At 27.3% G+C, this 25,752-nt stretch overlaps 1 protein-coding gene across 1 annotated transcript; it reads left to right on the top strand.

Moving 5' to 3' along the window:
* The first annotated feature begins 3,317 nt into the window (after positions 1–3,317).
* Positions 3,318–9,703, top strand: LOC132945149 (arylalkylamine N-acetyltransferase 1-like). Its single transcript, XM_061014806.1, has 4 exons — positions 3,318–3,475; positions 6,897–7,104; positions 8,373–8,649; positions 9,427–9,703. The coding sequence occupies exons 2-4, from the start codon at positions 6,912–6,914 to the stop codon at positions 9,623–9,625; spliced, it is 669 nt and encodes a 222-aa protein (XP_060870789.1). The 5' UTR covers positions 3,318–3,475; positions 6,897–6,911; the 3' UTR covers positions 9,626–9,703.
* The last annotated feature ends 16,049 nt before the right edge of the window (positions 9,704–25,752 follow it).

Raw genomic sequence — 25,752 nt, 5'->3', positions numbered from 1 at the left:
AGAAAAACGATTCTGAGCTATAACGGTCAGTCAGCCTATGATATTACTAAGTATATTTGATGATATTATTGTGAATAAAGTAATCTATATATTTACCTATTTACGTGGAACCTCGTTTTATACTTTCAATCCTTGCCTAAAAAATTTGAACATTTTATAAATTTTTATCTACAAATTAATTATTAAATTTTAAATTTGATAAATGTTGTCGAAATTCAAACTTTAAATGCTTATAAAAAAAAATTGTGCCTATGTATTTTTAATATTTTTTAACTGCTATTGTAACAATATATCAAGAGCCTTGCATTAAATTTTCACGCTTTTTTACCCATCAAATAAAATTGTATTGATATTTATAGAAAAAAAAAACTAAAAAAATTGAAAATTGACAATGTCCGTAAACAGGCCAGATTTTCTACTTTTCCAGTGGATTTGCCTAAAATTTTCTTTCATAGAAACCTTCTCCGTGATATACTCTTTCGTTTAAAGAAAAAATCAAGAAGATCTGATTAGTAGTTCCAGAGTTTACCCTGTACAAAGATTTTCATTTCACATTTGTATAGTTATAGAATATATATATATATATATTTTATATAAAAAAAAATAATAATACAAATCAACAAACATGCCTGTAACCAATAGCAAGCAATATACAATACATTGTAGAAATTCGCTAGACTAAATCGGTTTAAAATTATCCCGCAGCGGGATAATGAACCATGTAAATGATATGGTCCAAACATGCCGGTGCATTATTTTTCACGCCGGCTTAGTCTAGCTAGAATTTCTACACTATTATTATTTTAATCTGGAACTAAATTTTAGATTCTGAGCGAAGCGATGAATGTATTGATTTTATAATGATGTGTGTTTTTTTTTTATTTTTTTATTTTTGTGTGTCATCACTTTTTAGGACAGTAAAAATGCTTGAATTTTCTTCAACAGTAACTTCTGATAGAAAAATGAATCTAGTTGGTACTTTGGGGGGTCAAAAGTAAACATTTCCCAGTAGTTTTCTAAAGCGACGTGAAGAACAAAAGAAAAATGAAGGAAAAACGGGAATTTTTATGCAAAATCTGTTTTTGAGAAAATTTTTGTTTTTGGTGTCCGTAGGTACATGCAATTTTGACTGAATGTTTATATTAGCATTTTCTATACACCATAACATTTTCCAAACATTTTGACTTATTTTGAGCTGTATAAGGTACGGTTTCCTAGCCGCGGCCAGTCGCAACGGCTGGCCGCAGCGTCGAGCCGCAACGACTGCTCTGCTATGGAACAGCATTATAGCCGCTGCGGCCGGCGTCTGTACTCGTCCGTGAGCAGTATGGTGCGGCCGGTCGCTGCGGCCAGCGGTTGCGACTAGCCGCGGCTAGGAAACCTTTACGGACATTTTCAGTTTCCATTTTTTTTAGTTTTTTTTTTCTATAAATATCAATAACATTTTATTTGTTGGTTAAAAAAGCTTGAACATTTAATAGAAGGCTCCTAGGTTATTGTTTCAAAGGCAGATGAAAAAAATTAAAAATACATAGGCAGAATTTTTTTTATAAGCATTTAAAGTTCAAATTCTGACGAAGTTTATCACATTTAAAATTTATTAATTATTTTGTAGTTAAAAATGTATAAAATGTTCAACTTTTATGGCTAAGGATTGAAAATTTAAAACAAGGCTCCACGTAAATAGGTTATATATAAATTACTTTATTCACGATATCATCAAATATACTTGGTAATATCATAGGCTGACTGACCGTTTTCGCTCAGAATCGTTTTTCTTATACAATGATATTATATCATTGAATTCAAATTTAACACCATCCATTACAGAGACCCACTTGTAACCTACTGTACAGCAGAGCGACATCCACTTATCCACCTTTTTTAACCTAACGAATACAATTTTTTTTTAGTTTTAGATTCTGAGCAGAGCAATTTTCACATAAATATAGTAGTTTCCATTTGGAAAAATAAAGTTTATTTTGCTATTGGTACACCTGCGTGATTAAAAATTTTGAAATTATTATAAAAAAATTGCCTGTTAAAAATAAAGAAACACGCCTTTTTTCGTTTTAACGAAATTCCATTTCATCGATCCATAATCGTTAAAAAACACCGCGTACAATGACATAAGATACGCCCTGTATATATAAATTGTATGATACATATTTTTATGTTCATATCATCCAATTGTCATTATTTTGAAACATTAATGTCCGTGTTTCTCAATTGAATTCATATTGACGTTAAAATCAACATCAGTCAACCACTGGTCAATCATATATGATATTACATATATGGTTGTAACTTACAACAGTGGCGTATCCAGAAACAATGTTTGGGGTTACAACTCGGATACGCCACTGATAACTAACACTTGCAACGTAACATGCATGAGTACTAGTTTTAAGTTCTAAGTTTTAAGTCTATTACTATAGCACATTGCAATAAAATAACTGCCTAACTAAAATCTTATTTTTTTGTTTGAATATAATATGTATACAATTTCGTAAAAATTATAATTTATAATTTAAATAAAAGTGCACTTTTACACATGTGCATCTATTTATACATGCGGATCTCAATGAAACGCTTCCAAGAGCACAGGCGTCATAATCAGTCTACGTCGTTACCGTACTCCCAACCCACTGAAATTTGATTATTAATACATAATATCTTAGCAGCCGCGATAGTGTCAAATACCTCGGCGAAACGTTAGACAAAAGACTAATTTGGAAGCCGTAGGTTGAATTAAGTAAAAACGACAAACTCAGATACTTTAGAGTTAAATTATACATTTATGTACCTATAAACAGCAAGGCCGCAAGGGGTCCACGATCTACCGCAAGTAGATTGCCTACCTGATAAAATATACTGCTGCGAATTTCACGGACAACACCGGTCGAGTGATGGCTGTACATTAAAATATAGTATAATTTACACTTAAAAAGACATTAGTTCCACAGTATGTTACACCCAAAAGGAGTTGAACAATCAGATTTTTTTTCCGGGCAACGCCGGGTAATTCAGCTAGTATATAATAATATACCTACTTAAAAAGTTTCAAGTACCCAAGAAAAATATTTTTATATTACAAAGTAACTAAAATTGATAGTCTGTGTTTAAAGCTATATAGTTTCTATCTAAAAAGCAGAGGCGATTACCATAAACGATAAATGTTAAATATTTTAAGAGATTGCTACACCAATCAGCTCTGAAATTGTGATTCACCTGCATATTATGTCAAAATAAAACCTAAACAGATAATAGTACCTAATACGATAACGGTATAGAGATATTCGAGGCCGATGCACTGTTTGCAGGAGTATACGATAACCAATAAGCACTTAACTTTTACTAAGTAACTCTAATGTATTATAATTTATAATTTATAATTCAATGATTGGTCGTTGAAGCGATACATCGGTCACGCGTTGATACGAACTTTAATCAATTTAATGACAGTAGTGTTAAAGTAAGTATTATTATTTTACATTTTTACTAACAATTTTTGTCGAAAAAAAATGATAAATTTAACTTAAAAGTTTATACAAAACATAATGTTACATGTATTAAATATATTAATTTATTAACATTTTTTAATAATAAGTATTTTTAAATATTTTGTTTATATAAGTTTATATCATATAAAAAAAATTATTCAGAATCACTAGATATCACTTCAATAGCTAGACTATGTTTTCATAAATACGATTGGTATACAATGTGATTTTTTAAGCATGATTACCCCGGTTTTTACCTTTTATAGTACATTTATTCTATTTCCTGATATTTTTTGTACTACCTACTTTAAGAAGTGTCCTGTGACGATAAAATTTTCTCTTTTTCAAACGAGAACCCCCTTTTTTACTGGAAATTATTTAGTGGATGATTTTCTTGACAAATCTCAAGTACTTGGAAATATGTTCAAGTGCGTATTTAAAAATTCCAGAAAATCAAAATTTGAATTTTGCATAATGTAAGGATAAAAGTAGAGTGACAATACTTAAATATCACCATGTATATACACATTCGTATTTAAATCAGAATTATTAAAAATTTTGATAATTTCATACATTTCTATTCGAAATTGGTTTGACGATTTAACTAGCAATGGATTTATGTGAACATTCTTGATGTAATACATCCCATTTAAAGGGAGGACTTGATTTTAGATCTTTAACAGAGTTTAACTATCTGATTATAATGATGTAGGTAAGTACCTACAATAAAATAACAAAACAGAACCATGTAGTATTATTATTTATTAGTGTTAGGGTAAATTACTTTTGAAAATAAAATGTCGTTAGTCGTTACATTAAATATTTTGATTCGAATTACACAACGACTAGATAAGTAACTATTAAATAATGTTATGTAATCGTATAATGTTATAGGTTATAAATTTTATATATGTTTATAGTTATAGGCGCGCGGTATATCATTGATATTTTATATTGTACATTGTTAATATATGCACAAACAAAATGTATAAGTACCCTATTATACGCCGTATATGGTTACTGGTGAGGTATAACCGTATATAAGTCGAATAATATTGAGTTATAAATGTCAAATAATAATGTAAATTATTATTAATTATTATGGCTTACTAATAAGTTATAATAAATTGTTAAAACATTTTATTTTTGAATAAGAATTCTTTAGAATTTAGGTAATACTATTTTCTGGGATCTTTAATAATATTGTTGATTATTATATAACAATTTCAGACTCGAATATAAATTGATGTGATTTCAATTTTTCACAAAAATCCTAGCCCAATTAGGGTTTCTTATGCATTTTACATTCATAACTTATTTTAATAACGTGAAAATAACGCATTACTCCATAGAAATTACTTTTAAAAATTAATTTCGTTACAATAGCGTTAATTTAAATGAAAGACTACAACATTACTAAAAAAGTAATCTACACTGATGTATTATAATATGGTAAAAATATAACGGAATAAAAATGAAGGTAAACATTAGTAGTCTGCACTCAATGCAAATTTGAATTTATACTAAAAAAAATATGATCTTTATTTACTAGGCCCTGATATTATGATACCTGCTTTATTTCTGAGCCATATATAGTTGTTACGGAATAACAACTCCAATTTAAGAATTTTTTTGCATATACTTAGAGACGGGAGTGTTTCCTTCAGCTTGGAAATCGTCATTTAATACTCCTAGTGGACTAGTGGTGACAAATCTAATATATCGAATTATCGACCAATCACTAAACTGAGCTGTATCCCAAAACTATTCGAGAAACGTGAACATGATAGAATGTGAATTATCTCTGCTAGAACACAGATAGTCAAATTAAACATACAAATTCATTACCTATCTTCTGGTGTACCACAAGGTGGACATTAATCGCCACTTTTATTCCTTGTATTTAAAATGTCTTTACAGTCTTTACACTCTCTAACTATTTACTATTTGCAGACAATCTAAAAATATTTTTACCGATTAATAATCTAGATGTCTGTGCTAAAATCCAAAATTACCAGGATAATTTAATTGAATGACTCAAAATAAACGGTATAAGTATGTCACTTAATGCTGAAAAATTCAGGCAAATTACATTCTCCCGTAAACTAAATCCAGTTAATTACAGTTCCAAATTAATGAAACTATGTTACAGATTATTAATAAAATTAAAGCTTTAGGAATTATTCTATCATTTGACTTATCTTTTGAAAGTCTTATTGAAATTATCTGTGCTAAGGTGACTAGGAATCTTGGTTTTATTAAAGGTTCATGTTCAACCTAACCTTGCTAAATGAGATTAATTTTTAGGTTCCAATGATGAACAATCGCACAAAAAATACATTTACCATAGCAACTTAACCTAAATAGCCCTATTAATCGAATTGTAAATTATTGTAATAAATAATGATGTTTATTTACTACGCCACATTGTATACAATTTGTAAACAATTGAATATTAATACTTATGTCCTGTACTATTTCCCACCATGCGTTAGTATAAAAATAAATAAATAAAATAAAAATAAATATTTATGAAAATTAAAGGTAAGTTTATTCTGGTACTTAATCTGAGGTTATACATAAACTAATGAAGGAGAATTGACACTAGTTTTAAATATTTTATTAGTTAGGTATATACAAAATAATATTTTTTCGAAAAACATTGTATACCTACTTAATTAAATACTTCTATTAAATAATAATTCGTGTTTTAAGAAATACAAGTTTTTATGACTAACTAAATACAATTTTATTACAACACAGAATCGTATTAAAAACTTACCGGAATTTAAATTTAATACCACTACTTGAGTTTTATAAACGATACAATAATTAAATTGATATTGATAAACCTATATGTACTAATGTACTTATGAATTATATTTCATCAATTAGAATTGAATAATCTCTAAAGTAAACATGATATTATTACTATCCGTCGTATACCGGATGATACTCATATTTAAAAAAATATAAATGTGTTAAAAATCACTTACATAGTTTCTAGTCGTTAAAAACAACATTTTTAAAATATGTATCTATATTTTTTAATATTTTTTATCCTTAACAATTTTTAGGTTTTATATATTTTGAATGACAAAATAGGTACAGTTTTAATTTCAAAATATTTTCCTAAGTATTTCGATACATAAAAATCAAATTTAGGATGAGTTGTTTATGAGTTATAACTTATAACTACTAATCTCAAATTCACATGAAGGTTATGGAGTGGTGTGCGATTATATCGCACAACATGTTGGTCCACTCATCATCTTTACTTAAAATACTTATAACTTATAAACTACTCATCCTAAATTCGATTTTTATGTATCGAAATATTAATTTTAAAAGTGGTTCGGCTAAACATTGTAAACCAAATATTATTTTTTTCAGATATTGAAAAATAATATGGATGAAATCAAAAACAACAAAGTTTCTTTTAACATAGTCCCCATTACAGATAATGATAAACAAATTATCCAGAATTCGTTAAGACAGTATTTTCTCCACGATGAACCTTTAAGTGCAAGCTTAGGATTAATAAAAGAAAAAGAATCATTATTAGAATTTGAAAATTCTTGCACTCGTTTAATAAAATATGGTGAGTTAATAGATATTAATTATTATCTAATGGCTAATACATAAATTTATTTTTTATTTTAATATAGCTTTTAAAGAAAAGTTATTACTTTTATAAAATATAATAAATAATATATATTATTATCCACTTTGTAGTAAGTTTACCTTAGTATGAATGTATGATATTATTATGGGCGGGTCCATTTTATTCATCCAAAAATGAGATACCATTTTCTCCAATAAGGAATCAAGAATAAAAATTATGTTTATGTTAACAAATATAATAGTTATTAAAATAGTTATAAGTTTTAACAAATAAACATTTAAAAGAAAAATGTACCTATGAATTATTAATAATTATTATGTACCTATATTTTTTAAATTTTACAATATTTCGGCAACACCTGTTTGAGAAAAGAAAATTTAATATTAGACAGATGAATTAGTTTACTTTTTGTGTTACTTAATAGATTCTTCATTTTCAAATTTAATAATTAGGACAATTAGGTACATTATATTGATTGATCGCCGTTTGTTTGCTCGTTTTTGCTCGTCTTTAAATTTTTTTTGGAATAAGAATACTTCTTATTTTACAAAAATATTTGTTTGAATTTGTTTTACAATATTCAACCACATATTTGGTTTTTCTTTATAAGAATATTGGCAAATGGAAAATTGACATAATTCTAGTACAAAAAAAAGTTTTGAGGAAAACGGTGTATCATTTTTGGAGGATAATGGACACGCCGACATTAATGGCTATGACCATTATTGTATGTACCTATACTTATTTATACACTTATACCTACAATAGTACAATAGTATAAAGTCATAATGTATTAATGTGTTTCGGTGTTGGGAGATGAAAAATTTAAATAGATGAATTATAAATTATAATGTCAGTTTTATACGTGTTATGTTCCAAATTTGGAATTATTTCCTCGTTTTATTTACCAAAGACCGATGGATTTTTTTGGATTACCTATACAACGCTTATATAACCCAAAAATATGATTACAGAAAAAAATACTTTGTAACAAAAATATATAAACATTACAAACACAGATATATTTATAGACAATTTAAGTTAAAATTTGGATGGAATTAAATATTATTTTAGATTTTAGTTATTTTTATTGTAATTTAAGTAATATCGAACATGTTTTGAATTTGGCTCAAATAATATGAATACAGTTATGTAAAAAGTAGCCGAATAATAAGAATTGTGTGTCTATTTTAAATTGAAGTTGGTATCATTCATAAGCAATAATACGATTTTTTTCTATTTAGGAGTATCGTTTATGGCAATATCTGTAGAGACAGGTGAAATGATGGGTGCCGCGTTGAATAGCACAGTGTGCAGGAGTAACGAAATAAAACAATACGGTGACGAGAACAAAAGTTCGAAATATAATGATATTTTGGTTATCTTAGACAAAGCTGGACGAGAAACTGATGTATTTGGGCAGTATCCAAACATAGATCGTATGATGGAGTTAAAGATTATTACAGTTAATGAGGAATATAGAAGACTTGGGATTTGCAAAGCCCTCATCAAAAAGTCCAAGTATATCAATAATTTGTTAATAATTTGTTCCTATAATAACATAACAATAATAATTGCAGGACAATATTGATACATGATTCTAGACATAAATAATATTATTGTTGACTTAAAGTACCAATTTTTCATCTATATCTTTCCCAATTTTTTATTTGTGTTAGTTAAAATTATAAATAAAAAACATTATGATGGTATATATTATTTATTCTCAGAGTTTTTAAGTTAGATGTTTAGGCAATAACCCGTCATTGCTCTCAAATTGTTGACAGTTAATATTTATCAGTAGGTAGGTCGGTAGGTAAGTACTCAATAGCTCTTGTCTAGATGAGCAGAGCCTGGCAAATGCTTTTAACATTCTCAGTCACCATTATTTTGTTATTGCCGTTATGACTTCTACCGATTTTGGAAATCAATGTTTCAAAACCCTCAAAATGTTTTACTCAAAAGTTTTTTAACTTATGCACATATTATATGAGCTGTATATAGCTATTGTAAATTCTAATTTTTAATTTATATATTGGTCATGAATCATGATTAATATTAGCCCCTGTCCCAACAGAAAAAAATATATATTTGACTGTGTATGTGCCCGAAAGAAACTATAAAAGTGTTAAGTGCCGAAAAAAAAACACTAAAATATTAGTTTCTAATTATTTATTTAAAAAAATACATACAATTTATATAATGTATTGTCCATACAACCATACCATATTATATTTACACACTATTGGTGATACCTATACTTGATTTATATTAATACAATAATAACTTAATTTCTAGAGAGTTGGCATTGGAGTTAGGGTATCAAATTATGTACGTGGAATGCTCCAGTCATTTTACTGCAAAAGCTGTTGAAAGATTTGGATTTCAATGCATATATTCGTTGTCTTATTCGGATTACGTGAACAAGCAGGGTGAAGTGGTGTTCAAGACACAGCCTCCTCATACAATTTTAAAAATCTATGTGTTACTTCTCTAATATAATCAATATTTATTAACCTTTCATAATTCATAACAAGTTAATGAAATACATAATTTTTTTTTTAATGCCGACGAATTTGAGATTTTTTCTATAATGAATTTTTATTTGTTAAAGAAATTGGGAATTTTTTTTTTAATTTAAAAAAAAAACATCAAATTGTTTACATCTAAAAAAAATTATTTCACTTAGATAAGAAAAATAGCTTGTTGCCAAAAATTGCCTAGTAAAATAAAACAATAATAATAATACACGATCTCGAGAGCCCTCCGAACACCTGGAGGAAGGTAATAGCGTAATTTTACAATTCTAACTTTTACTATTTTAATATAACTATCGGCAGGAGCCGTATATTTATAATTATTTATATGTTATCCTATTTTACGTTATTACAAAGTGGCGCCCAACACAAGTTCAGTTTATTCAGATAAATAAACTGAGAATTGATCAAATACATTTTACAAAATTATATTCGTTGTATAAGATTATAATATTTTAATATTAATTTTAAGAATTAATAAAAAAATTATATTATTAATACAAAAAAATATTAAAAATAAAACTTAGAAAAACAATAATAACAAAAAGTGATTTATTTATTAATAAAACATACTAATTTACGATTTACGATTTAACATAGGTATCATCATTTATTATAAAAACAAAACCAATTAATTTATATTCATTAAAATAAAAAATTTACTTATTTAGTAATAAATATATTAATTAAATCTATTAAATTAGTTGCAAAAATATTACAATTAAATAATGGTACATTATTTATTATAAATCTATTTTTTTAAAATAATACAAATAGGTAATTAAATATGGGAGACAATAAAAAACCTTACTTTGAACCCGGAAAATTCATGGGAAATAATTCTGAAAACGTCGATTCTTTCTTAAAAAATTATCAAAGAACTGCACTTATTAACGGATGGTCCGAATCTGAAAAAAGTCTATATATTCCCGTATTTTTAGAAGGCACTGCTCTCATATTTTATGACAATATAATGGATACCGTTGAAAACATTAATTGGTCCGATCTAGAAAAAAAATTTAGACTAGAATTTGAACCCATTGCCCAAACTCATATGCTTCGAATAATGCTTGAAAAACGCAAACAGAAACCGGATGAACAAAGTGTGTCTTACATTAATGAAGTAGAGTCATTGTGTAGGCGAATTGACAAAGATATTTCACAAGGAGAAATGGTACGAAGTATAATGAAAGGCTTAAAACCCACAATATTGAGATGTATAGGAATATTAGGAAATAAAACACTTGATGAACTTAAAAATAACGTTCGCAAAAATGAACTTATAGAGTTTATGACAGCAGATAGTATAGATAAAAACCCATATGAAATTGAAACAGAGACAATTGAAAATAAAATCCAGCAAATAAATACAAACTACAAGCTAAAAACCAACGAAAATAGTAAATTACGAGAGGAAATAGAAAATTTAAAAGAAACTATAGGTCAGTTAAAACTATCTCAGATAAACAATGATAATAATTATCAAAACAATTTTACTAAATACGACCCAATTTTGAGATATAACGAAAATAACAGTAATTATATCAATAATAATAATAATTCAGCACACACAAAACAATGCTCGATATGCTCGAAGAGTAACCACACTGAATATGAATGTTACTTTAAAAACAAAACTAATATAATATGTCAATTATGCAATAAATTTGGACATTCCGCGATCACTTGTCGTTCAAGTTCAACTAACAAGCCAAAAAAATTAAATACAAGGTTAAATTCTTCTGATAATTGCTCATCTTTAAATACAGAAATACGGAAACAAAATATAAATAAAATTAACTGTACACCCGATGCTATCTATATTGAAGCTCAATTTAATAATATTACCTTACCAGGGGCGGAGTGGGAACCAAATCCAGGCCGGGAGTTTAAAATTTATCCAGGCCACCCACCAAAAATTTTTTTCTCGCTACGCTCGAATTTTGTTTTTCTATTCACCTATTTCATAACTATTATATAAGTAGATTTAATTCTAGTGCAATTTATAACTTGAAAAAAAAATTAATTTTTTTCAATGAGTTAAGTTAATTTTTTTTTTTTTGTTTACTTTTAAATTTAACTGAAGCCTGAAAGCAATTTAATTGAATTAACTTAACTAGCCAGACTTAATTATTTTCATTAAATTGCCCACCTTTTATTAATATACTACTAATACCTGAATGTCTGAAATATAAAATTTGTAGGCATAGTTTAATAGTTGAAACTAACGAAATATTAATAATTAATAATTATATATTGTGTTTTCATGGTTTAGGTATAGTAGGTATAAGGTAATAAGTAATAAATAAATACATAAATTATAAACAATATAATAAAAATACATTTATAATAATAATTTAAATAATAGTTTACTATTATCACCAACTGCATTTATGATAATATTATTATCAATTTCCATGAGAATTTTATTTTCAATGGCCATTAGCATAAAAGACTCAAGATGTTCATTGGTCATTGAATTTTTCAGCCGGTTTTTTAAATATTTCAATGTTGAGAATGACCTTTCACAAGAAACTTGCGTAACAGGGAGGGTTAAAATATATTGATATGCTATAGTTAATGTCGGGTAAGCATTTGCAAATAAATTATATTTAATTAAAACATTATAACAACATATTACACAGTTCTTAAGTAGGTGTACCTTTTAGAAAAAATGAATCTAATTGATTACATTTTTCAGCACATTTTGCAAGTAATTTTTTGTTTTTTTCGCGATCTCTTCCTGCCACTCCTTTCCTTTTTTTATTCATAATTACAATATAATATCGTACGATCAATAATATAAAACTTAAATTTTCATTAGATAGCAAACAAATTAACATGTTAACAACAGCTGGATTAATAAAAGGAAAAACGTGGATAAACGACACTGTCGACACCCTCAACAACAAGTGAACAGTGTACAAATATCAAACACTAATGACTAATTTGTTTGGGCTTATTATAGATATTATTTATAAAAATAACAATGACCAAAGTAAAGGGACCAATAATACAAAATTAATATGTATTATCATTAATATTGATTATATTATTATAAATACTAATATTTTAGACATTATTAGTATTATTAGTTATTATTAGCCATTAGGCATTGGCGCATTGCTATATTCGTCGCCACTCTGCAGTCCTACTACAGTCTACAGATAAAGGGTACAGATAAACAACTTGTCGGTTCAACAGGTGGAAATACGTCGAATCTGGGTGTCATGTTATAAAAATAACCAGCCTATATCAATATAATATTGCTTTAATTTTATTTAATGTCTATATTTATGTACCAAATATTTTGTAATTTTATATCCAAAGCTTTCTCATACGAGTATACGATTGTACGAGGCTATTACAATGTTCTATTATTACATTAATAATATTTGTAATACAATAGTTTAATAGACACACATTTTTGACACATTTAGCATTTAGCGTTAACTAATATTTTGTAAATTAAATTAAATTAAAAAAAAAAAATCTAACAAAATGGCCAGGCCACCAGGCCATAGTATGGTCCAGGCCATCTGGAAAATTCCCATTTCCAGACCGGCCACTCCGCCCCTGTACCTTACCAATAACAATTGACACGGGGGCAAACATATGTTGTATTAGACAAGAACTATTACCTAGTAATTATACAATAACGCCGAGTACGCTACAGCTATCAGGACCAGATAATGAACTACTATGCGTGGTAGGTATAACCAAAATTAAAATCAAAATCGACAATAACTATTTCAATATTGACGCTCACGTAGTAAAAAAATTAAGCAGCGCAATCTTACTTGGAAATGACTTTTTGATCAAAAATAATGCCCTGATCAATTTCAAAGACAGTAACATTATTTTAAATAATAATATAAATATCCAATTAAAAATCAACAATAATATAAACGCGCTCAATAGTATAGATAATACCAACAATATTATAGAATTAACAGGTAGCATATTTAATTGCCCAGATAACTTCGCTATAGCACACTGTATATCTGCAGATCTCAAAATGAATAAGGGGATAACAAATTTATTATCTAAAGTATACGGTGATACTAAACCACAACTTGCATTACAAGAAATAAATGTGGGGGACACAATACCTATAATCAATAACTATAAAACTATATTTCACTTAATAACAAAAAATGTACACTATCACAAGCCCAAATATAAGGATCTAAAATCTTCAATTCACAATCTAAAACTTGAAGCTACAAAACTAAATATTTCAAAAATTGCAATACCCTGCACCTTAGTTTCACGAATAGACAAATTAAATTGGTCTATAATAAGACAATTAATATACTCCGAATTTCAAAATACTAACATTAAAATACATATATATTATAAAGATGAACAAAAAATAACACACAATTGGAAATCAAAAGAACACATTAACATAATAAATAACATTCATACATTTTTTAATGATAATAATAAAAATGAAACAAAAATAAAACACATGATACAACCTAAAAATCAAGCCAATAATATATGTCCTATATTCAAACCAGGAGAAAACGTCCTCGACGATGGGAATCGTGGATTGTATACCGTTAAAACAAAAATGTCCAATAAAATTCCCAACAATATGATAAAATTCACATACAAGAAATACAGACACTCGCTTCATTGATACACAATATAAAACTTAAAGATACGATAAACGATGGTAAAAACACAACGATTAAAATAAACAAAATACAAATAACTTCGATCGAAAATCATACAAAAAGAAATAAAGAATTAAGAAAATACCCTAACAAACCAATTGATATACAAACAAAAAAAATAAATAATAAAAGGCCAAACAAACCAACACTCTTAAAAATACAAAAATCATTAATCTTTAATTCACAAATCACACAACACTTGTAAAATAAACCAATTAACAATAAAAATACTACCCTGACAAGTATCCAACCTATATATTATGAAAACAAAAAAAATATTAATACCAAATCTTATGGGAGACTCAATCATACTATCAACCTCCTACAGGACTAATAATAAAAACCCCAAATAAATGTTTTGTTTTACTAACATAACTTTAAAAAAAAAAAAAAAATTACGAATTATTAAGACTATCTATATAACTATTATATAACTATTGTACAAGAGTTACAGAATAATAATAACAAATACAAATAACATACCTTAAGTTACTTACCTAAGCACTAAAACCCCTAATTTAAGTCAGCATAAGCACAAAAATAAATGTTAAAGCAAGTAAATGTATAAAAAAAATGTAAAAAAAAAATTAACCCAATTTAAGTTAGTATAAGAAATTTAAAAAAAAATGTTAAAGCAAGTCAAGTACAAAGAATGTGTAAAATTGTTTCTAACTTATTTAAGTCAGCATAAGCTTGAAAACAAATGTAAAAAAAAAAATGTAAAAAAAATAAATGTAAAATGATTAACCTAATTTAAGTTAGTATAAGATATAAAAAAATGTTAAAGCAAGTCAAGTACAAACAATGTGTAAAATTTTTTCTAACTTATTTAAGTCAGCATAAGCTTGAAAACAAATGTAAAAAACAAACAAAATTAAAAAAAAAAAAAAAATGTTAAATGATTAACTTAATTTAAGTTAGTATAAGGTATAAGATCAATTTAAAGCAGTGAATACAAAAAATAAACCTAATTTTAAGCTAGTACTAATAAGAAAATAAATGTTAAGCATAAGAAATACCAAAAAAAAAAAATATATATAAAAAAAAAAATTAACTTTGTTTAACTTTTAAGTTATAATAAAAACAAAAAAAAAAAAATGTCTATGAACTAAATACATTGTAAGCAAAGTAAATATGAAAAATGTATAATTAGATTAGTTAAAAGTTAAAACTATGTAGAATATATAGGATAAAAACCAAAATATGTAAAAATTCATAACATGTCAACATGACAATATATTGTACACAAATATTAAAATTAAGAAAAAAAAAAAAAACTGTATAGCTATCATTACAACACCAGATAGGGAACTTAAAATATAAAATATATAAGAATAGAAACACATCAATGGAATGCGGGGAATACGAACTTTCGGTTTCAGTTCTATCTTCCTAATTTTTTGTTTTCCAATGTAATATGTAAACTTTAATATTACTTACGTCATTGCCCCTTTTAGATTGTATAGTAAAATTTGTTTTCTTTATATATATATATATATATATATATATATATATAAATGTCCAGTTTAAATTGTATAACTTTTTTTTCAACTTTCGACTTTCAACTTTCAACTTAAACTTTTAATTTTTCAACTTTCAACTTTTTCTAACTTTATCTCTCCTCTACATGAATATTTGTATTGCTCTCACTCTCGCCTACGAGTGGTGTTGTGAGGGCACAACACAAAAAAGTGCAGGGTGGATGTAATGATATGCTCACACACCATTATAATAAACTAAAATTTTACAGATTAATAAACAACAGCCAGACTGTCGCTTGTAGAAATCGGTCGCATCAAATAAAACCATTGACAACGACAACTAATAATTCGACACGCACTCATAACAATATTACGTAGGATGTGTGTGACCTTATTTTATGCTGACGCCAAAGAATAATCTAGTTCCCAGGCCCACAATAAGTTAGTGACAAAGCCACCCTCCACTCTCTGGTCAGCATCCTCGCGTCCGTCCCTTAAACCAGTGCATGAGCACCAGCCACCAAGTAACAACCTCTCAAGTATCAAACCGATTTCAACGAGCGACAACTGGACTTCTTATGCAAGCAATAATCAGTGCGTTCGTTAATTCAATTTGTGTATTTGAAGTAGTACTTTATCTTATCTAAAACCTAAAACTCTTACAATATTGTCTACGAACAACTGCAAATCAGGTAAGGCATATGATATAATATTTTATGTGGATTGCAGTCAATACGTTCTATGTGCTTTTTTTCATAAAATCATATTGTACGGTATATTTGTATATCAAACGCTCATATAAATTCAATTTGACTTTTTTAGACATTTTTTTTTTAGACATTTTTGATGAAAGTAGATAATCTTAGAAGGAATCTTGTATTACATTTTAAAATATTTGAAAAAGAGAATTTATGACTTATGCAGTCCTTTTTAAACAAATTATAAAAACAATTTATTGAATTTAATGATTCACTAAAAATTTAATGAACCAATCACGGGCCACTAAATCTTGTTTAAGTGACCATTAGCTCACTATTGATCACGGACTTAGATATCTTAGTCCGTGCTATTGATTCATTCAATGTTTTGTGCAATCCAACATGGTATCATGTCTACACATAAACCAAAAATGCAGTTCAAATGTTTTTCTTGTATTATCATGTATTTATGTACGATCATATTGTTCTATGATCATAGTGCCATTGAAACACCACGGGGCACGGAAGATCTCAAGTCCGTGGATTGAATATGATAATATTTAAGTTATATTTTGTTACAAATGTTTGTATAATAATTCTTGTGAAACAACTAAACTATGGAACAAACATCCATTGGAATAATTAATATACGTCAACAAAATATGTATAATCATAGAATAATAGGTATAATAATATTACGCATTGAAACAAAATATGTAAATAGCACGATTAAAAATAATCATGATTCCTGGTAAAATAGGAATATTCATTATATAAACAAAGGTAAAATTTGGTAATTAATATCGTTGGAAGAAAATGACTTGGAAAACAATTTGTGGAACAAAAGGTAGTGATTCGAAAACTCTGTCTACTATAAATTAATCGTACAAAAAACACGAACGTCTCTCCAGCACCACCCATTCAAAAATTTTACAATTTTTTTTTACAGGAAATTAGCATGTAATTAGCATGAATTTGCATGACTATCGCCAAAATTTGCATGACAAAATATACAACTCTATGACAAAAAATGATGTGCGGTGCTGGAGAGACGTCTCGCCAGCACCGCCCAACGTAAAAATTAAAAATAATAACAAACTCGATATACCAAAATGTAGCACGTGATTAGCACGAATTTGCACGATATACCCCGAAATTCGCACGTGTCTGGTCCGCGAACAAACCACGTTCGAATATTTCGCGCGTCTCGCCAGCACCGCCCAAAATGGAAATTTTGCGAAAATCAAAAAAATGTTTATGCCAATATTTAGCACGTGATTAGCACGAATTTGCACGATATACCCCGAAATTCGCACGTGTCTGGTCCGCGAACAAACCACGTTCGACTATTTCGCGCGTCTCGCCAGCACCCCCCAAAATGGAAATTTTGCGAAAATCAAAAAAATGTTTATGCCAATATTTATTAAATTTTCATTTTCCATTATTTTTTAGTTTTATTTCTAGAAATGTTAATAAAATTTTATTTGTTGGTTAAAAAAGCTTGAAAATATAAAATAGAAGGCTCCTAGTATATTGTTTCAAAGGTAGATGAAAAATATTAAAAATATTTAGTCACAGTTTTTTTTTATAAGCATTTAAAGTTCAGAAATCACGAAAGTCAGCAAATTATTTTGAGTTGAGGATTCGTAAAAATTTTTCTTTTTAAATCTAAGATTTTAAAATGTAATACAAGATTCCTTATAAGATTATCTACCTTTATCAAAAAAAAAATGTGTACGAGAAAGTCAAATTAAAGTTTTATGAGCGTTTGAAATTCAAATTTTTACAACATTTAATATTTACTCGATTTCTCACGTAGCGATTTCCTTATTTTGTTGTAATTCAAAATCGAATAACTGTAGATACATGAAAATTTCACTGAATGTTTATTATATTAGCATTTCCTACACACCATACAATTTTAAAAATATTTTGACTGTTGTGCCAAAAAGTGTAAAAATTGTATACAAGGCTCCTGATATATTGTTACAATAGCAGTTGTAAAATATGAAAAATACATTGGCACAGTTTTTTTTATAAGCATTTAAAGATCAAATCTTGACAAAATTTATCAAAATATCGAAAATTATCAATCATTGTAATTAATAAATTATAAAATGTTCAGTTTTTATAGCTAAGGATTCAAAATTTAAAACAAGATTCCATGTAAGTAGTTTATTCTGTTACCAAAAAATCAAAATAATACACAAGCACAGTTTATTTTTATAGTAATTTTAAGTACAAATTTGGACGAAATTACATATTAAAATACCTAGAATAACTATTTTAGTTATTTTGTTGTGATTGTATAATATTATTCGTGGTTACTTGAAACTTCTAAAGTGTACTATTATATATCTATGATAGTATCACGGTTTGTTGTTGATGTATAACGCGTTATAAGTACCTAATGGATATTGTGATATGATTAATTTGGAATTTAGTATAGGTACCTATTATAAGTCAATTTTTTTTTTAATACCATAAATATGTATAATATGTCTTAAACCTAGACTGACATACCGTCTCCGCTCAGAATCGTTTTTCTTATACAATGATATATCATTAAATTAAAATTTAATACCGTGCATTATACAGTGACCCACTTGTAACCTTCAGTACAGCAGAGCACCTTTTTATTAATATTTTCACTGTAGATTGAATAATTGTTAAGTTGATAGAGCTAATTATTTAACAGTGGTAGACATAATATAATGCTCATGTTGTATCCCTTGTTTTTAATTTGGTTAGCTCGTAGGTAGTAAAATATTTGAATGTTTTGATTAAAATAGGATATATTATATCTAAAATAGTTTAACTTGAATCATCTCTAAGGTTTAATACGATCATGTTATTGTTTGGGTGTGATTGTAATATGATTTGTACCGTGGTATGACGGGTGAGCTGGGGAATTCCAAACAGAAGTTCATCGATATCCCATCGTATTATTGTTATTGCTCATTGCCTATTGGCCAATAAAAATAAACTGCGCTACTAATATTGCTACTGTATTATCATTAACCATTTTTAGTATCCAGGATTTTTTTAATTCATTATTCCGATTTCACCGTTGTTGAAATAAACGTTGTTTCCACGCCGTTATGAGTTTGGTTATTTAGTTTGCACCTAATAGTTAGTTTATGTATAATTTTTCTCTATTAATTCATTACTACCTGAATAATGGCGGGTCGAAAAACAGTTATCCCGTCTCATCAAATTGTGGAAGCAGTTCTTAAGTTTAAAGACCGTATAATAACTGAAGTCAATGGTGAAAAAAGTAAGTAGACCTAAATTTTTATAAAAACTTACAGTAATAATCAATTTAATACTAAATTAAATTAATTTACGTAGTAAATTATAACTTTATTGTGTGTATTCACTAATATGTAGGGCTCGGTAGTTATATAGATGTTAAAAAATTAAAAATATGCTTGAAAAAATGTGAAATATGAAAAACAAATTTAAGTATTTAATATAGAAATTTAAAATTATTCAAAATTCCAAAAATACTACTTTTTGTAATTAATTTTCACTAAAAGAAATAAAAGATTGATAAATAATTAGGTATATAATATTCAAATATTTGAATTTTTTAATTTTTTTGTGCTGAACAAATAGTTTTCATCGTCGTGGCGCGAGCTAACCTTAAGTAAAAAAAAATAAAGCGGCGGCACGACAGTGTATATTATTATCTCGAAGCAGGAGTTGCCCATTTCAACATTGTACATTTTGGTGTTTTTTTTAACCGGACCTAACTAATTATCTACTAAATCAATATATTTCTAATAAATTGGAAAAATTAGAAAAATCGTGCAGATGATCTTTTTGAATAAATCATCAAAATAGTACTGTAAGAAATTACGTTATTAAAGGAAATGTGCAAACTTTTTAATGAGAAATTATAATGAAATCTGGAATCACGGCGGCCGCATCTCGCATTGTCGTGCCGACTGATTCCCCCACTCAATTTCATGTACGCGACGCATTTCATTATTGCTCTTTCACGACTTCACGTATATTTTAACTTAGATTCTCGCCACTACCTATACGTAGCTATGGATTATTTGTTTCAATTCGTTATAAACTATATCGCTTCATTGAATTACATTATAGCTTAAATTTTTTATATTTTATTTAATGTAGTTTGTTAAATTGTAATTAATACTATAGTATTACACTATTACCTAGTGTGTTATACTGTTGATAATTATTCCTATGTTCGTACCTATATTATGTTCGTACGATAATATATTGGTATTATTTAATTATAAATATGCCAAACAAAGTGTACAAAGAAAGAATAAAAAATAAATAAAAGTACTTATTGAATAAAAAAAGGAATCTTAGTGATAAAATAAATTTCCCAAAAATACTGTTGTCTTGACAATTTTCTAAATTAATGGTTATATCACAACTCAGTGCAAAAAACGGAAGAGTAAAAAAAACAGATCTTTAAGTACTGTAACGATGTGATATCATAAATAAATACTAAGTAAATTGAATAAAAAATATACTTATTTTGTTTCAATAATTTATTTACTCGGTGAGAAACTATATGACGTAAACTTTATACGACACAGCACATGAAATAACGTGAATAAAATAAACAAAATGCATTAGAAAATCAATGTAATTTAAAATATTATATTATAATGGACATTTCTGCTCAAAATAATTTCTCGCCAAGTAAATAAATTATTAAAACAAAATAAGTGTACTTTTTATTAAATTTACTTAGCATTGATTTATGATAGCCGATAGGTATCACATCCTTAAAGTGCTTAAAGATCTATTTTTTTTTTACTTATCCGTTTTTTACACTGAGTTCGACGTAATTTATAATTTTATTGTATTCTCTTAACATTTTTTATTCAAATTACCTTTTTCCATATAGTTCGTTCTATAACCAAAAAATACAAATAATATTACCTATATAAACACAGTTATTGTTTACACAAATTTTAAGTTAAATTTGGACGAAATTAGGTAAGTACATGAAAACCTAGAACACCGATTTTAGTTATTTTGTTGTAATTTAAAAATATTATTCGTTGGTAAATGGTAACTATATACTTGAAACTTTTAAAGTATATTATTATATTCCATACTGACATCAAATACAATTTTTTCAGAAAATTAATTTTAACCTACTCGTAAAATAAATTTCTGTTTGACCAATATTAATATAACATCCAATATGGTTAGTGTGATAAAATATTATGTTTCAAATTTTCAACCCTAATATTATTTTAATTTTGTATTTTGTAAATTGAGTTTTTTCCAAAGAATAATCAAATAAAATACATTATTATTAATATGAAATAAAAACAACAAGAATATTGTGATTATAATTATTGTATACAGAATTATCATTTATGCTAATTTATTCTTAAATAATAATAATACAAAATATATATTGTATATTATACTTCGTACCGTGAGTAGGCTATTATTATTGGAGGGTTGTGCAAAAATAAGGATTTAAACAAAATTCATAATTTGACGTAACATTTTACAAATTCTATTTTTACAAATATTCTTTTCAGAAATTATTGTAGCTACTGACACTGTTTGGAGTGATATAAGCATTTATTTAAATAGTCTTATGAGTAAAAGTGCTATTCACACTTTTGTGTATAAGGGACGCCATGAGATAAAAGAAAAGCTCGGATTTTGTTCTAGTCCCAAGATTGATCCACCAGAAGCCATCTTTAATTCTTCCACAGAATATGGTCGGTATTACTTTTTACACGTATTATTCGAATATATTACTTATATAAGTACACTTTTATTTGATTATTTCATAATGATAAGGTATTATTACACAATACATATCATCTAAATAAAGTTTTTTTTATTTAACTATATGCACTTACATCATTAAATTATCTGCGTTACAATTGACATATATTAATAACTGTTAACTTTTTTTTATACAGGTAGTTCGGATGAAAATTCCAGCAGTAATCTGGATTTTCCTAGAAGAAAATTTGTGGTAACTTTTTCTTCAGAAGAATGGAAAAAAATAAAACCTGATGATGTGCAATACAGACTGCATGATAAAAAACGACCATCACAAAGTTTTAAAACGTACTATGCATTAACCAAAAATCAATGGACACCTATTTTGGCTGAACATTTTTGGGTGCATACACAACTTCCATGCTGCTTATCATTCCGCAAAGCAAATGTTCATCCACATGGAACAAACTTTGTGACCGTATTTGGACGATGTAGTGTATGCAGCTCATGCTTTAAAGGGATTATTTCTGAAAAACCATTAGATAATGAAAAGTAATATTTTTATTAAATTTTAAGCAAATTTTTTTCCTAAATTTTGTTATTTCATACAAAGTTGTACATTTTAATTTTATTTTTTACAGGGTATTAATGCATATAAATTACGAAGAATGGTATAATCAAGTGTTATCAACTATTGACTCTGAGGAAGACATTCATGATTCAATTGAGGAAGTGGATGAATCACAAAATTTTGATCTTGATAATGAAAAAAATCCATTTCAGAGTTGGGCTGAGGAAATATTTGAAAAGAGCAAAGAATATATTCAAGAGGGTAATGGCATTAATTTGCCCACATTAGTGCCATTAATAATTAAATGCATGCAGTTTTTACCTTTGTGGTCAGGTTTAATGATACCTATTTTTAAATATGGAAAAATGACAGCCAGTTCTGCAGGAGTGGAATCAAGCTTTAAAAAACTAAAAGTAGTAACTTTCAAAGACATAGACCTTCCTACAAATATTGATTTGTTTTTAGAAAGACACATAATATCTCTACGAGGAAATTCTCTTTTGCGTTCTTCAAATTACACACATACCATTCAAAGTAACAACTTTAAAGAAGTTATACTGATTGATCAAACTAATGAAGATGACTTTATTGCTATTGATGAAAACAATATTAATGATATTATAATGGACACTGAAAATGAAATCACAATAAACAAATCAATAACAGTTAACTGTGATGAGAATACTGCTAAAGAAGGGTGGGATAGAAAATCTAAAAAGCAACGTATAACAAATTCTTACTTTAACTCTAACACACATTTGCGTCCTATAGACTTAAATAATTCACGCAGCATTACATCGTTACCTAATTTAAAAAATGGTTCAAAAGTAACTGATCTAAAAAGTAGGAATTTAAAAGGTTATGGTAAAGTTGCACTTAGTAATACTTGTGCTTTTGATGCACTGGCTTCAATATTCATGGTGTCTTATTGTACAAGTAAGCGATATTCCGAAGAAATAAATTGCCTGGAAAACCCAAATGAATTTCTTTCTTTTGTTTCGTCAATTGTTAAAAAAAGAATCAACCCTACAACTTACAAAGAAAGAGCTCAGATATTATTAACTTATCTCGAACCAGAAGCAACCAAAATTGACTATGACATTACATTAGTTTCTTGCCATGCAACAACAGCATTTGTCATACAAAAGCTATTTCAAGATATACCTACGGCATTTGATTATATATTATGTTCAAACCCTAAATGTGACTACTCAACGGAAAAACAAAAACCAGTGACATACATCACATTCCACACAGAAAATAATCTAGATGGTTTACAAATTTTTTTATTAGAAAGATTATTGATAGACTATTTGACTTGTGGAAATATAAACCAATATCAAACAAACCCATGTAATGGTGATAAAACTATAAGGACCGAAGCATCTACAAAACATTTAATTATAGAAATTTTAAAATGGGAAGGTACTTACAGTAAATACATTAACTAAAATATAACCTATAAACACTATATACATTTATTTATGTTATCATATTTTTTAATTGCAGGAGATATTACTAACTATAAAGATCAATCAACAGAAGCTGCTCCACAGCTACAAATACCTCTAAAGGATATCCCACAAGTTCTAACACATTATAACACAGCATATGAATTGCGAGGTGTATGTGACTATCGGAAAGGGCTAAGTAGATTGCGCACATCTGTTGGTCACTATGTAGCGTACTGTAAAAGAGGGCCTAACAATTGGGAATTATTTGATGACACTACCAAAAAGTCAAAAGTAGTCAATCAAAATACAGTTGTATTGTGTGAGCTTCTCATTTATACAGTATAATAAAATAAATTATCAAAGCATTTGTATACCATAAAATGTACAAATAAAATATTTTGATTAACTGAATTCAAATTTTATAGGTACTACATTAAAATAACTTGACAATATATTGTTATCTATTAAAAAAAATTCCAACCTCCAAGTGTAACCAATTTTAAAAAATAAAATTTAATAAGATTGTTTACGAAATTTCTATTAAACGTTTGAAAAACTCTGTGTAAAGTTCTAATAAATACTTAAATATAATACTGCAGAAGTGTAATGAGTGGGGAATAAAATACTTCATACCTGTACTTATACAATAGGTGCCTATACCAATGGAGGTATTTTATGATTCAACCAGCTTCAGCTGCCTGAGAAGAGTCCGAAAACTTATTAAATTGGGATAATAAAGCAAAATTATATGTTAATTTTGATTCAACGTGGATGCGTCTGAGTAAAACTAAAGTTAAATTAATTAAAATATAAAATGGGGAACTTTATTTCAAAATTTTCTTAACCAGAAATTACGTTTCGAAAACCTTTAATTTAAAAATATAAACTTGGTGCAACTCAAATTTAACTTTGTACACAGTTTTGTATTATTACCAAAATAAAAATCTTAGATTTAAAAAGAAAAATTTTTACGAATTCTCAACTCAAAATAATTTGCTAATTTTCGTGATTTTTGAACTTTAAATGCTAATAAAAAAAAACTGAGACTAAATATTTTTAATATTTTTCATCTACCTTTGAAACAATATACTAGGAGCCTTCTATTACATTTTCAAGCTTTTTTAACCAACAAATAAAATTTTATTGACATTTCTAGAAATAAAACTAAAAAATAATGGAAAATGAAAATTTAATAAATAAAAAAGTTTAGATGGTGGAGTGAAGTGGTACGCGGGGTTACCCCACAAAATGTTTGTCCACTACTCCGCTTGTCTATACTTATAACTAGGGCTGGGATTTCGATGCACTTAGCATTGTTTTTCAAAGCTTACTGTGCAATGCTCGTCTTGTCACAAATTTGTTTTATGTACATTTGAATAAGAATAAGAAAGTTAATTTTGCATTTTTTTGGGCATCTAACAGTAGATTATAAATTATAGAAAACTGAAAAAGTATT

The sequence above is a fragment of the Metopolophium dirhodum genome, chromosome 5, assembly GCF_019925205.1.
Source record: "Metopolophium dirhodum isolate CAU chromosome 5, ASM1992520v1, whole genome shotgun sequence".
Taxonomy (NCBI): Eukaryota; Metazoa; Arthropoda; class Insecta; order Hemiptera; family Aphididae; genus Metopolophium; species Metopolophium dirhodum.
Note: the sequence above shows the minus strand (reverse complement) of the source record. Positions and strands in the feature narration are given on the sequence as shown.

Coding starts and splice junctions, on each gene's coding strand:
- LOC132945149 (XM_061014806.1), top strand. CDS start 6,912: ATGGATGAAATCAAAAACAACAAAGTTTCTTTTAACATAGTCCCCATT. Junction 7,105..8,372: donor CACTCGTTTAATAAAATATG/GTGAGTTAATAG, acceptor TTTTCTATTTAG/GAGTATCGTTTATGGCAATA. Junction 8,650..9,426: donor GCCCTCATCAAAAAGTCCAA/GTATATCAATAA, acceptor CTTAATTTCTAG/AGAGTTGGCATTGGAGTTAG.